This window comes from Triturus cristatus, chromosome 5_2 (assembly GCF_964204655.1).
Source record: "Triturus cristatus chromosome 5_2, aTriCri1.1, whole genome shotgun sequence".
NCBI classification, from domain to species: domain Eukaryota; kingdom Metazoa; phylum Chordata; class Amphibia; order Caudata; family Salamandridae; genus Triturus; species Triturus cristatus.
This window is the reverse complement of record NC_140588.1, coordinates 28,844,812-28,859,501: the sequence shown is the minus strand read 5'-3', so window position 1 is coordinate 28,859,501 and position 14,690 is coordinate 28,844,812. Positions and strand designations below refer to the sequence as shown.

Sequence of the window (14,690 nt, the reverse complement as noted above, 5' to 3'; positions counted from 1 at the left end):
TGGTGGGCCCCGACACTTGAACAACATGGTGTGTTTCCTTCCTCACAGGGAAGGACTTTGGAGATGCCCCAGGACACGTGGAGGTCGGACGAATCCATAATAGAGACAGGTCCCTTTAACTGGTACCAATCCTTCAGCGGGAACGCCCCCACGGATGACGCGGTAGACCCACAGCCAATCGCCTACGACAACCTGGACAGAAAAAGGGGAGGAGGCGAAAGGAAGACGGGAAACCCGTAAGGAGAGACGGAGGAGAAAGACGCGACCGGAGAAAGACGGAGAACCCTTGAAGACGAGAGAGGAGCGGAGGACGACATCCCAGCGAGCGAAGAGGTGCCTGGAGGCCAACGGTCCCGCGAATCGCCCAGCCACCCCTCTAGAGAGGAGTGGCTACGCCAGGTACGGAGACGTGTGGTGGGTTGGGTCGGGAGGCCGAGCAGGGCTACCCAGGCTAGTCAAGACCCATAAGGGACCCCGTAGACGGATACAGTCCCGTCCATTAGGTCCTGCCCTCCTCCACGAGCACCCTCACAATCTAAATCGGTAGAGGCAAGCCACCGTGGTGAACTCCCCTTCCCCTCACAACCCCTCCTTGGGCCCTTGGTGTGCAGCAAATAAAAGTGCCCTTACACTGTCCTTTTTTTTCTAACTTCTTTTTGGGGATCCCTGAACGGAGCGGCGTAGAACATCGCGATAGTCGAACATCCTAAGAAGACCACCACCTACGCCGAAAAAGGGGCAGTTCCAGCTCTGTACCTTCTATCACTGACGGATGAATTCCCCCCCCCCCCCCCCCTTTCATTTGAACCAATACTCCAATAAAAAACTCGTTACTCCAGAACAAGCTCTAGTGCCCTTCTTTCCTGGGGTGACGCGACCCCTAGGCGGTCGGCCGGTCACACACTTATATGCCAAGGAGTGGGCTTTAGCGCTATCTCCAGCCTCATACACCAACCATGTGGGTGGGATGACTGTTCACCTTATCAGGACGTACCCTTAAAGACAACCCCATAACCCCAAAACAGTACCCTATAAAAAAGTAAGCAAAACTACAAGTTAGGGAGATCCTATGACAACTTGAATATCGAGGTGTGATTGATAGGTGCACCTCTTCAATGAAGAATCCTCTGTTTCCAGTAACCAAACCAGATCATATCATCTAGTATCATATTGTAGACATTTAAACACAGCTATTAGCACATTTGCATTACAAAATGCACATAGGTCTTCACTAATGAATAACCTTGTGCGGAAAAAATACAAAACACTCGATACCTCAAATGGATTCTTCTGCCAAATGTAGCGTCTGGAAGCAGATATTTGACCACATTCACAGCTCTAGGCTCTCAGAAACAATCATGTTGTTTACGCCAGGGATATAAGAATAGCCCCAAACTATTTTCAGCCAGAGTCACATAATTACTTGAGAATTGTGATGATCAGGCATTGTCATGTCTCAATGACATACTTTACGGATGATGGCCTGATGGAGCACTTGACCAAGCTGAAGCGTATAATCTTGGGGTTTGCTCACATGGGCTACACATACAATTTCAAAAAATCGAAAATAGCTCACGAAAAATGTGCGTTGCTCTAACCGCCAACAACGAAAAGATTACAGTCCATAATAGGATTTTGAAATTTTGGCAAAACATGCATTCCTCATCACTCAGAACGGGTAAAACCGTTCTACGACCTTATATATCCAGATTTTGCGAGTACACGTTAGACACAAGAACACAGGGGAATTCTATGTTCTGTACAAGCTGATATGATCGATTCCAAACACACACATGTGTGAATGCTAAAATCTTGGTGATCTGTGTAATAACCAGTACATCAGGATACACACATATTACGTTCAATGAAGTTGAGACAGTGCCGATTGCATATAAATCACATCTTTACACAAATCCTGAAATGCGTTTTGCACCGACTGAAAAGATTCTGACAGCAGTTCAGACTGCTGTAGTGAGAGATCGTTCCCTGGCTCGAGGAAAACAAATTGTTGTGATCGAAATGCCAAAGCATTACATCAAAGATGGATACAATGGGCAAACTCCCTCATTGCAACAGACGTAGATTACAGATTTGATTCTTTATTACAAACTCTAGAATTCCTCCAGTACAAGCAAGAATATCATCTGCCTAATGAAATAACGCCTGTAAATGCTACGACTACATTATTTACACTGATGGAACTGCTCAGCCTGCCGTAGGGACAAAACAGCAATATTCAGCTACATGCACAGTTGTGAAAGGCCGTATGCACGATGGAGGATCTACGGGTCCGAGAATCCGAAGTCTGCCAATCGAATTCCTAAGTCATCAAACTCCCCAACCCTATCTAGTGCTTCCTTTCTTAAGTTGATGTCACCCTTTGTCCTTTTTTTTCTTAGAGTAGGTCATCAACTTAGTTTTAGAAGTATTGATTTTAAGATCATACTCTGTACACAACAAACTTGAGCTGTCAATTGGGTTTTGCAGACCCCTCTTAGTTTTAGCCAATAAGTGTCACTGGCGAAAAGAAGGGCTGGGACTTTCTGTCCTGCCAGGGTAGGGGAGTCATTGACACAGTCGAGCAAATACTTGACAAAATTATTGATTGCATAAAAGAAAAAGGGGAGGCGAAGGAGACAGCCTTGGTGCACACCCTTCTCAATAGAAATAGCTTGAGTTAGCTTCCCTCATGTGCCACACCGAACCCTTACGTTGCTGGCTTTATGGAGATGCATAATTTTATATAACAAATTGCAAGAAATCCCCAACTCATGTAGGACCTCCCATGATTTCTTTCTAGGTACCAAATCAGAAGTAGCATGCAGATCAATGATTGTCACAGAGACCCCCCTCCTCATTTCTATGGTCTTCCACTTAACCAAAAGGAAGTGGAAGACCTGATCAATTGCTCTTGTTTTGGACCTAAAACCTCCATAAAGATTGGAAAGGATTAGATTTTTATTCAACATGTCCAAGAGCTGCGCCAACACTTGTTTAAAAAAAAAAAAAAAAAACTTTTGGAGATTGTCTATAAGGCTAATATGGTGGTACAGGGGTGTGAAATTTAATAAAATATCTACTTGTCCATGGGGCAGGTTGCTTCATAAATCTACTTGTCCTGTAACAAAATCCACTTGTCCCTTAGGTGCCATGTAGTGCGGCAACACATTATGGCAGTAATCTCATTATATAGGAGCGCTGATATATTTTCTCTGATTATGCAAGGGCTCATACCATAGTAGTGTTTGAATACTTGCAATCCCCCTATGTTGCCACATTTCTGCAGATCTACAAACTGTGGCTGAAGGAAGTAGTAAACAACAGCTCCATGGCTAGAATGCCCTTTGGAGTCTGTGCAAACCTACTAACTTGCATGTTTTAAGTGTTTTCAACAACTCGTCTCTAATCTTTACCCATACTGATAAATGTTGGAAATTTACTCCGGACTATGGCAGACGTAAACCTTCTTCCAGAGTTGGGGGAAAAAAGCAGTTGGAGGGAAAGTGAACTTGCAAACACTCAGATTTTCGCATGAGCAAATCTACACATGCATATTTGCTCATGTTAAAATGCAGTTCCCAAATATTTTTTAGGAGTACTATATCTTGTCCTACTTCTGTAAATTATTGGGAATTCACAAAAGCCGTGTAGCTGCACTTAATGCAAGGACATATACCATGGGTGCACTTTTGAGACTTTCTTTAATACTTGGACCCCTAATTTGGTCTGGTGTTGGCCATGACCTTTTTGCGTTTTATTAAAATTCCGTCTCTCTCTCTCTGTATCGGCTGGCTCATTCTGCTCTTTCACAAGGAGCATATCCGCACACAAAGTAGTTTTGTTCAGTGCCAGTAACTACTGTGGCAGTGTGTGCTTTTTGAGACCAAAAACAATGTTTGCTTTTGCCAATGTTTGTTATAATGGTGAGGGCCCGGCAGCTCTCACACCAATAAGGTTATACAAAAACCATGCCAAGAAAATGTACACATTGACAAAACTAAAAAGCTGACCACCAATTTCAGAGCTACTGGCTTTGCCAATGCTTGTTTATTTGTGTTTTTCATAATCTTATTGAAACTAGTTGCACTGATTTTCCATTATGAATATTTTTGGGAAATACTAGTATGCATCAACATTTTACTAAATGGTGCTGCAAAGAACGGGTACCTGACATTTTACAGTCGTTTAGCGAAATGATTTTTTTTCCCTGCTTTCACTTTTTTAATGAACATTTTATTTTGAAAGCAAAGAATCATCAATCTTTCTTTCAAACTTCTGCAAATATTTGCATCAAATAAGAGCGCATTCTGGGAGCATTATTAATAGCCTCATATTGCTAAACTTTGAAAATGTGTGTACACATTTCTATACTGGAACTACTGTCAGTAGTGCAGTCAGAGCTTACAATATTTACTTTTTATTTATTTTTTATTTATTTATTTTTTATTTAAAGAGTTTTATATAGCTCTGGCTAGACCCGAAGGTATCACTTTACATAAGGTTCCACATAGTTGCAAACTTACATCAGTTGCAAGTTAGCAATGATACCAGTAAAAACATTTAAGGAGCAAAGAAGAAAAGGAAAATGGAGTGAGAAGGGTAAGGGGGTAGGGGAAAAAGGGGTAGGGTATAGATACGACGTAGAGCGCTCACCCTAATAAAAAAGGCTTCTAATTAATGAACCATAAATAAAAGTTTGAAAAGCTTTAACATGTGGACAATATATGACCTTAACCTTAGACTAGAGGTCTTCAAACTATTTTGGTCTGAGCCCCCCTTAAGCAAAATGTTTTGAAGTTGGGCCCCCCGCCAAACCTATAGGGCAAGTATTTGGGGAATGGGAGGGATGATCACAGGGGTAGGGATCATGACACCATTTCAGGGGTGATTTTCTGTAGCTTGTAATCCACACTAAATGTAGCATCAAACAAGAACAGAATTGACCACAAACACTACTGCCCATAATTGGGGTGCCGTGGGCCCCAATGCACTCCTCCTGCTGCACTACTGATGGATGTAGCCCTGAGAAACAAGCTATTTTCTTCTCCACCATGTCTGACCATCACTTCAATCTCAAAACAGGTCCAGTCTGTCTGAAAGAAAATCAGCTACTGCATGTTTACACAGTTGTTTTGTGCCAATGGCACCATCTGCCTTAATGCTAGCAAGGAAAATGAGCCCCCATGCCCAAATTCTATTGTAAAACATTCATAATAGTGATGCAATGGGACCCTTGGCAAAAGTGTCACTGTACTTGCTTCACTAATGTCCGCTGCTGGCTTGCTGTTGCCTCTGACCTTTAACAACATGGGATCCCATCTCACGCCAACCCGCTCCCTCCAATCCCTCCTCATCCTCTCATCTCTCTGATGCCCAAATCAAGGTGTCCCCCCTCCCTTGGGTCACTACTCCAAGGCTCAAAGAAACACTGGCACAGGAAATGTGCCCTAGACCTCTTATGCAGCTGCAACATCAAAGATGCCTACAGCTCTGCAAAGCAGGCTGTCTACTACTCTGCCCACTCAGCTGGACTAATACTTATAGGTCAGATGCCCAAAGCAGGCTTTCTGCAAAAAATAACCACACGAATAGCAAATGTAGCCTCGTTTCCTTCAGCTGCTTGGGCCCTATTCCGTGCAGAACAATGGTGTCCTGGGCCCTAATGCTAGCAAGGAAAATGCACCCCATGTTCTTTTTTCACCGCTAGACTGCCATAACTGAGATCTAGTCCCCACTCACAGTGTGTGTGGAGGGGGAGGGCTCCTGTGCTGCAAAACAGATAGAGAACTAAAGGAACATGCCTTCTCACCAAGGTACCCGCTACCCGAAAGAAATGCAAATGTGTGGAATGGTTGGAGCCAGTGTAGGCTTTAATTAATAAAGACAAATACTTATTCTTTCTGAGAGGATATATATGTGTCCATTAAAAGGAGTGCGCCCTTTTAATGGGCATATATAAAATATTTATAATAGATATAGTCTGGATTCTTATCACTAAAATTTATATTTTTATAGCACTTGATTTTATCTTAAACAGTACTTTGCTGCAGTCTGTTTTATACAGTGTAATACAGTTTTAAAACCATGACATTCACAGTGCTTTCTGTCACAGACTGGGACCTTGTAACACTATAAACAAGCCACTTTTCCTCATTGCACCAATCTGGATTTAATTCTGTAAACCAATCGCAATGCTGCAATGGCAGTGTTGTAATTGGTGCGGACATCGCCCAGCCGGGCGCCTGGAGGCCATTTTCTCTATGTAGGCTGCATGCAGCCTACATAGGGAAAATGTAGAGTGTGCATGACTGGTTTGGTCGGCCCCTGAGGGACGACCAAAAGCTCAGGGCCCACTACAGAGGGCAAGCCACTGCTCCCTGACCCGCCCGCCCCCAGCCAGGCATACCCTGCCTTCTGCTTTCTCGCAGTTAGAGAAGCAGAAACATAAAATGGTATTTAAACTACCATTTATGTTTGTGCTTCTCGCACTGCGAGAAAGCAGTGGGGCGACTCTTCTCCACCCTGATGGAGGAGCTGCCCCTGGCTATAACTGTGCTAGGGTTGGAGCCGTATCTTAAAATGGTTACTAACACCTGGAACAAGATGCTTCTATCTAGGTTTAGATTTGGTCTAATTATAAGCCTGCTTTGTTTCCACCAGGCCAGTTTGACCCAACTGCCCTTGTGATGAGCATTTCTTGCAAACATTGGCGCACTTTTTTTTTTTTTTTTGCAAATGTTATCGCACTTACACAAAAACGTTTTTAGTTCCATTATTTAGGAGTGCTTCAGTAACTAGATGTACCCCAGCATTTTTATACATGTTTTTACATTTCTTAAATTTGCCCTCTGTCGAAGGCAGTCTGACTTTTTAGCTGTTAGAAATCTTATTAGATTTACTGATCATGTTTTTAGTGTTCTTTGGATTTGTAATGTATTGTCTCACTCGAATGTTGATGTCGACAATGTGCCTTTTATGATTATTTTTGTTAATGATCAAATAAAGCTGAATTGGATTCTACTTTTATGTGTGGTTTCTTTAAGATTGCCTTGTTTTTATTCTTTTTAACAGGAGGTGTGGCTACGGAGGAAATACCTTAAAGACTTCAACCATTTCTTCATGAGTCATTTTCCTTATTTTTTATGTGACTCAGCAACATATTTCAAAACAACCCAAGGCAAGAGGTATTTGTAAAAAAAACACCAGCCTATGAGATGTAAAGGGCTGAAATAATTGATTTTTACTGTTTCAATTGACATTACTTAACAATCTACAATCATGGTGACAAAGAATAGAAGTTTAAAAGGTAAGGTGTTTTATGATTCTGGCGCTGCTTTTATTAATAGGCTGCCCTAATGTGTGCCCTTCGTTTTGTTTTGCATAAAGGTTTGTTGGAGAACGCCCTAATTACAGGAGAACACAAAAATATTATGTGGTGCAGTATTTTATTTTATTAGTTCAGCAATCGCCATTTGCTTGGTCTCTTTGTGATTTTTACAGCCGTCCCTGCCATGCAGGCAGTTTGGCCATAGTACCCTGACTCAGAGAGCACTAGTTGATGCTTAGCTTTTTGATTGATAGCTATTTGTTGTATTTCATCTCAGAATGCACAGTAAAATCCATAGAAAATAAAAGTTGACCCTTTCAGACTTATCTCACATAGACACCCTTTACAAAAAGTTTGCAAGTACTTCCTTTAAATACACTGGCTCAAGAACGTACTTTTTATAAATAGGATAACGTTGTTTGGCATTAAGGAATATATAGGAGTGATAGTAAAACCTTTAAGCTATTTATTCGATATGCACTGCAGCAAGGTATTGTGAATCTGAGTCCCATAATAGGAGTTTTGAGAGCTAATTAAAACAAAACTAAGGGCACACATTAGAGCAGCCTATTAATAAAAGCAGTGCAAGAATCATAAAACATCACCTTACCTTTTAAACTTCTATTCTTTGTCACCAAATCCCACTCTCAAAGTCTCAGCAGTAATTCCCGTCCCTTGGTCAGACCATAGAGCCATAATGTTAACTGTAAGTGCAGGTCAGCACCATCCAACACTCACAAATGCACCCGTCTTAGTCACCCACCAAGACTGGGCCAATATCAACATTCCTACTCTACAAGCACTATTACTTAGAACCAAACCAGACCTCTTGACGGACACCAACTCAGCTGTTCATAGGCTAACCACTTGGATCAAAACAGCGGTAGATATTGCAGCCCCTACCAAGAGTTTCATCTTCAGGAGAAAAAATCCTTCTGAACCTTGGTTCACCCGCACCGACAAACTTAGAGCACAAAAGCAAGCGTGCAGAAGGTCAGAAAGAAAGGGGAGAGTAAACTACGATCAGGATACGAAATTTGAGTACACACAAACATGGGCAGTGTACAAGAAATTGGTTTATAGAGGAAAAAAGTAATTATTTTACAACAAAAATCCTTGAGGCTAAGACCTCCTCCAAGTAGCTCTTCTCTATCTATTTATCAATCCAAACATTTTTAGAGCGCACTACTCACCCGTGAGGGCCTCAAGGCGCTAAGGGAGGGGGGGGTGGGGGGGTGCTGCAACTGCTTGAACAGCCAGGTCTTGAGAAGTCTCCTGAAGGTCAGCAGGTCCTGGACCCGTCGCAGGTGGACGGGGAGGGTGTTCCATGTCTTGGGGGCGAGGTGGGAGAATGATTTGCTGCCAGTGGTCGTTCGGTGGATGTGTGGAACTGTGGCGAGGGCGAGGTCAGCGGAGCGAAGCTGACGGTTGGGAGTGTAGAAGGTGAGTCGTTTGAGGTATGTTGGTCCGGTGTCATGGAGTGCTTTGTGAGGGTGGGTGAGGAGCTTGAAGGTGGTCCTCTTGTTGACCTGGAGCCAGTGCAGTTCTCTCAGGTGGGCAGTGACGTGGCTGTGGCGGGATATGTCGAGGACTGCGGAGGCTTTCTGTATGCGTTGAAGTCTTATCTGGAGTTTGGCCGTGGTTCCCGTGTAGCGGACGTTGCCGTAGTCCAGCCTGCTGCTGACGAGGACCTGGGTGACCGTCCTTCTGGTTCTGGTAGGGATCCATCTGTAGAGCTTGCGAAGCATGCAGAGGGTGTTGAAGCAGGAGGAGGAGACGGCGTTGACTTGCTGGGTCATTGATAGTGATGAGTCCAGGATGAACCCCAGTTTGCGTGCGTGGTTGGTGGGTGTCGGCGCATCTCCCAGCGTGGCGGGTCACCAGGAGTTGTCCCAGGCCGAGGGGGTGGAGCCGAGGATGAGGACCTCCGTCTTCTCAGAGTTCAGTTTCAGGCGACTATTCTTCATCCATTCGGCAATGGCCTTCATTCCTTCGTGGAAGTTGGTTTTGGCGGTGGCTAGGTCCTTGGTGAAGGAGAGGATCATCTCGGTGTCGTCGGCGTATGAGATGATGTTGAGGTCGTGCGATCGGACAATGTTGGCGAGCGGTGTCATGTAGACGTTGAAAAGTTCGGGCTGAGGGATGATCCTTGGGGTACGCCGCAGGTGATCTTGGTGGCTTCTGATTGGAATGGAGGGAGGCGGACTCTCTGGGTTCTGCTGGTGAGGAAGGAGGTGATCCAGTCCAGGTCTTTGTAGCGGATCCCTGCGTTGTGGAGGCGTGTGCGGCCTTCGACACAGTGAACCACGAAATACTAGCTAGCCGATTAGCAGAGCTGGGGATCCAAGATACCGCCCTCACTCTATTGTCATCTTAACTAGCAGATAGAACTTTCTCTGTCAAACTGGGAGCCTCCGCTTCAAAGTCTTTCAAACTGCCTTGTGGGTTGCCTCAAGGCTCTTCTTTGAGCCCCACACTTTTCAATGCATATGTGGCTTATTTGGCCTCGATCATTAGGCAGATAAGGTTCTCGGCTGTCTCGTATGCTGGCGACACCCAGGTGGTGGTGTCAGTCTCAAGCAACATGGAGGAGACAGCCGACCGTTTTAATTGTGGTATGACGCAGATAAACCAATGGATGCAGTCTTAACTGCTTGAAATTGAACGGCGAAAAAAACGAAGTCATGCTGTTAGGATCTGATTCATCCCTTTGGTCACCTAGATGGTGGCCTGCCAGTTAGGGCGACTGCCCTATCCCAGTGCCCAAGGTCAAAAATTTAGGATTCCTCTTTGGTGACAAACTGGCATTCAATAGTCAGATTAACAAATTATCTTCTACCATCTGGCTCATTTTAAAAATGATCAGGAAAATACGCCCATTTAACCCTCCCGATGCACTAAAAACACTAGTCGCAGCCTTGGCCCTCTCCAGATTGGACTGCGGTAATGCCCTATACGTGGGGATCCAATCCCAGTACTTACTAAAACTGCAGAGACTGCAGAATGCAGCAGCCAGATTAGTACTGGATATCCCTAGGTTTGAGCCAGTCTCCCACAGATTAAGAGCCCTCCACTGGCTTCCAGTGGACAAAAGGATTACATTTAAATCACAATGCTTGGCCTTTAAAGCTATGCATGGCAGAGGACCTCAGTTTTTGAGGACTCACCTGAAATGGTATGTGCTGGCCAGACGTTTAAGATCAGCTCATACAAAACTTCTACAGCCTTAGTTTTTGAGGACTCACCTGAAAGGAGAGGAGTTAGCCTAACTGCTAGGGTGCTCGACCTCGGACCTGGGGAACTGGGTTCGAGTCTCGGTAATGACGCTGAACATCCTGTGATTCTGGGCAAATCGCATAATCTCCCCGTGCCTAACAAAAAATGAATGTGTCTCCTCCTGTAACGTAACTGGTGCTATGTAAAGCGCTCTGATACCCGATTCGGATTCGGGTCAAGTTCGTGCTATATAAAACTCTGCAAAAAAAATAAAAATGGTATTTGCCGGCCAGCAGTTTAAGGTCAGCTCGTACTAAACTTCCACAAACACCTAAGTTCCAGCAGGTCCGCTGGGGTGGAAGAAGTTTCCTGTTAGGGACAGGTAAGACCTGGAACCTTCTTCCAATCACAATAAAGAGCAACACATTGCTTATGTCTTTTAGAAGGGTGCTAAAAACCTGGCTCTTTGCCAACTGATTCAGCTTCCCATACCAGCATCACTTTGTCCTACCGACTCTAGCGCTAAGACGCCCCTGGACATTGTGTGCTTTACGAATATACCATTCAAATCAAAATCAAATCATTACCTGTTATGAAATTCAGGTAGCAGTGGTTTTCAGATTAGTGTGTCTAATGTTTCCTAAAAGCATCTGGTCTTCTTTCCAGAAGCAATTGGGGGAAATATAAAAAAAATCGGCTAATGAGCAATCTCAAAACACGTACGTGTTATAACTCATCAGCAGATGCTTTGAATATTAACCTATTATTTTAGACGTTGCTGCAATTTTTGCAGTTTAAGCGGACTTGAACCATCTCAAAATTAATTATCACCAATAACATGATCGATTTGAAATAAACTGTCTTTTTAACAAAATCTTACAAAGCGGATATAACCGTAATGATTTGTTTCAAAAAGAAGAATTTTTGGTGATAATTTATTTTGAAAATTATTGAAATTATATATGTACATATTCTTAAAATATAGCTTTAAATAGATGCTTCAGTAGTAATAAAGAATTATCTGTCACATTGTGGTACTGCTAAGGGAATAACATTGAATTTATTCTAAGTGATTAATTTTGATAATTTGATCAAAGAAAAGATTATGGTCTGTCTAAATTGTGGATGATGTAATATTTTTAGAATGTAGGATAGACGCTACACTACCGTAGACATTTCTCATAAATATGTTGCATTTTCTTTTTCCTCAGCTACAAGCAGACTGGTTTCCCATCCAATGGACTGGACCATCTTTTGCTAAATCTTACCCTTTGTGACATCATGGTTTCATTAGCTAATAGCTCTACATTCCAGTCGGACTCTGATTGGTTGGATATGATTCGAAAGTTTGTCACCGAAATCCTTATGGATGGGTGGAAGTTGAATTGCAAGCAGTTAAACAGATTACTAGGAGTTACATGGAGACTTATGCTTGTACAGCATAATAGAGGTAAGTTATATGATTTGAACCAACCTTAATTTGGCTTTCGGCTGTCTCAGAAGTGCTTGTTGTCGCACTTTATTTTTATTAAGATTTAAATACATACAACATAAGCAGTTTATGACCTAGACTAGTGTACTATAACAATCTCATGCTGCCACAACAAAAGACAAGTGAGATTTCCCAACTCTACAATATATATATTTTTTTAGTTTTAAAAAGGGCGGACTGAGCCCGAAGGTATCAGTGCGCTTTACATGGGCACCAGTTATGTTACAGGCGGACACATTTAATTTGGTATGCACAGGAAGATTAAGTGACTTGCCTAGAATCACCATTGGAAAACTGGTAGCTCGAGGCTTGGGTAGGATTATTTTTTTTTTAATAAAAAAAAAACATTTGGTGGAGTAGCCCTATTGAGGGAATGAGGAGAATGGCTTCCTACCGAGTGAGGATTTGGATGCAGAAAGCATGCCCTAGAGGGCAGGGGAGGGTAACAGAAGAGGGCAGGGAAGTGCTACAAGTGGGGATAACAGTGGGAAATGAAGGGTGAAAAGGGAGCTTATTTCAAAGACAACAACACCTTGACGGTATATTGAATCATTTTGGGTGAAGATTAGACATTGAGATCTAATTATCTCTGTTGCGCGTGTCTTCGATAACAACCTTGCTACGAAGCTGCTAAATGTCTTTACAAATCTATTTTGTCTTGTACTTTTACATTTGCAGTGCCTAACATCACTTTGAGGAAGGTTGAGTAATAGGACTAAATAAACAACCATCCGTAACCTGTCAGATATTAAGCGGATATCATGCAAACAAATACACCACAGGACTACACCAAAGCAAAGAGAATTGTTGCTGAATAAGGCTAAGATAAAATAAAGTCTTGCTCCAGAATAGTTTCAGCAATAAACTTTCTGTAATCCAAAACGTGCTGCCTCAAAAAATAAAAAAAAGAAACAGTGATACAATAAGTTGAGTCTCATCTTAAGACTTGTGTGTAGGAGAAGTGATTACTAGACGAGTGTTCTTTCACTGTAGGGAGTTAAATTGTGTGTCATAATCTATTGTTGCTACGTACTGGGCATAAGTGGTGGGATTGGGGAACTGCGTAAGAAACATCATTGCCAGACCTCTGATGAAGGGGTCACTCATGGGCTCAGAAAAATGTTGATCTAATACAGACTGGAACTCGCCCATTAGTTGCTATTGTCGTCAGGTCACTGAGTTAATTGTCATGGGTAAGGGTGGTTTGGGCAAAGTTTATTTTATCCTAAGATGTACAACTTGGTGAATGCCGGTACCTTCTTAAGCCATCACTTTCAGCGGTGAGTGATACCTGGGATTTCCAATGTATGGTGCTGTAAATCCAGTCATGACGAGAATGTCTGGTAAGTGCTACTTGAATCTTTCATAGTGGAATTTGTGCCTAAACGGTTTTAAAGCTGAGCAAGAGAAGACAAAGTGTAACATGTCCATTCAGAGCTCTGCATCTCCATCAGTTAGAGGTGGGGCTCAAGTTGGCTCATTGCAGTATGCGGAGACCAATGCCATTGATGCAGTATTTTGAAGCTGAACTTACGTTTAGCTTCTAGTACTGCTATTGTGGGTCTTTAACAGAGTAGACCAATCTCAGTCAGTGTAGTCTTTGGACAGTGTATTCTGTGGAGAGTTTGATTTGTCAGTTCTGAAATGGCCCCTGTAAAGTTGCTCCATCTCTTAAGATAAAGGTGGATGGGAAAATACTGTAAGTTGCCTGGTAAGATGTGCAGTTCAAATAGAAAAGTGTTTCAGCTGCACACATTTTTACTTTTTTATTTTTCTAAGCTGATGAGGATTTCTCTTTACAGCACCTCAAATGGCTTGACCACCCCACCCGACAGCAGATGGTCAGACATGATGATGCCTTTCCTTAACCACTCTCTCATGTGGACTTTTCCCCTCATTTAATTAAAAGCACAGTGTTGACCCAGATCGATGCTTGAGGTTGTATTGAGATATTTATCCATATATTTGTGGTGGAAGGGTCCTGCAGTAATTTGTCACATATAAAGCAATCCTGAGCATGGGTTTGAAAAGGCAGTACACTGAAGACTTGATTAAACAGGACAACCCCAACGTCCATCGATTGCATCTTTTCTGACCGTGACATTTGCAGGTGGGGCCATTTTGCAAAATCAAGTTAACTCTTGTATAGTAGCGATGTCATGTTGTCCATTATCACTGTGTTCCTATTTCTGCTTTTTAGGATGCTCAGATACTTAAACTTTTCAGGAGTCCAACAGAATGACCGACCCGATTCCAGGACATGATCAGTTATGCCCTCAATCATAATGGCACAGCACGTCTAGCACTGCTAAACTTTTTCGAACATAACCCAGCACCCAAACTCTTGTCACTGCTGTGACCCCAAAGAAGTGCTTTAAGGACAAGTGCTTGAGGATAAGGGCTGAGTGCCAAATCGTTATGCAGGCACAATAAAAAAAATAACATGGGAAATCATGATCTTAACTAGAGTGTTCAGTGCAACTTGGAATTCAGGTAATCTTTTGAGAATGCCTAGGTGCACTGAAGAACACCAGTCAAGACAGATGTTTCTGTTTCCCTGCTTACCCAGTGAACAGCTATTACTCTGGCTACTTTGTATCCTGCTGCCACTGGATGCAGAAAACCCAACAGATTGATGAGACAATGGGCACAGGG

The 14,690-nt window shown here is 42.9% G+C and overlaps 1 protein-coding gene across 3 annotated transcripts in view; it reads left to right on the top strand.

Annotated features, from left to right (window-relative positions):
• Positions 1-14,690, top strand: part of TEX10 (testis expressed 10) — a 429,953-nt gene that overhangs the window by 64,030 nt on the left and 351,233 nt on the right. For all 3 annotated transcript variants that reach the window (XM_085606784.1, XM_085606783.1, XM_085606782.1), the window contains exons 4-5: positions 7,072-7,184; positions 11,755-11,993. In XM_085606784.1, the coding sequence (XP_085462910.1) occupies positions 7,072-7,184; positions 11,755-11,993 (352 nt within the window). The remainder of the gene's footprint in view (positions 1-7,071; positions 7,185-11,754; positions 11,994-14,690) is intronic.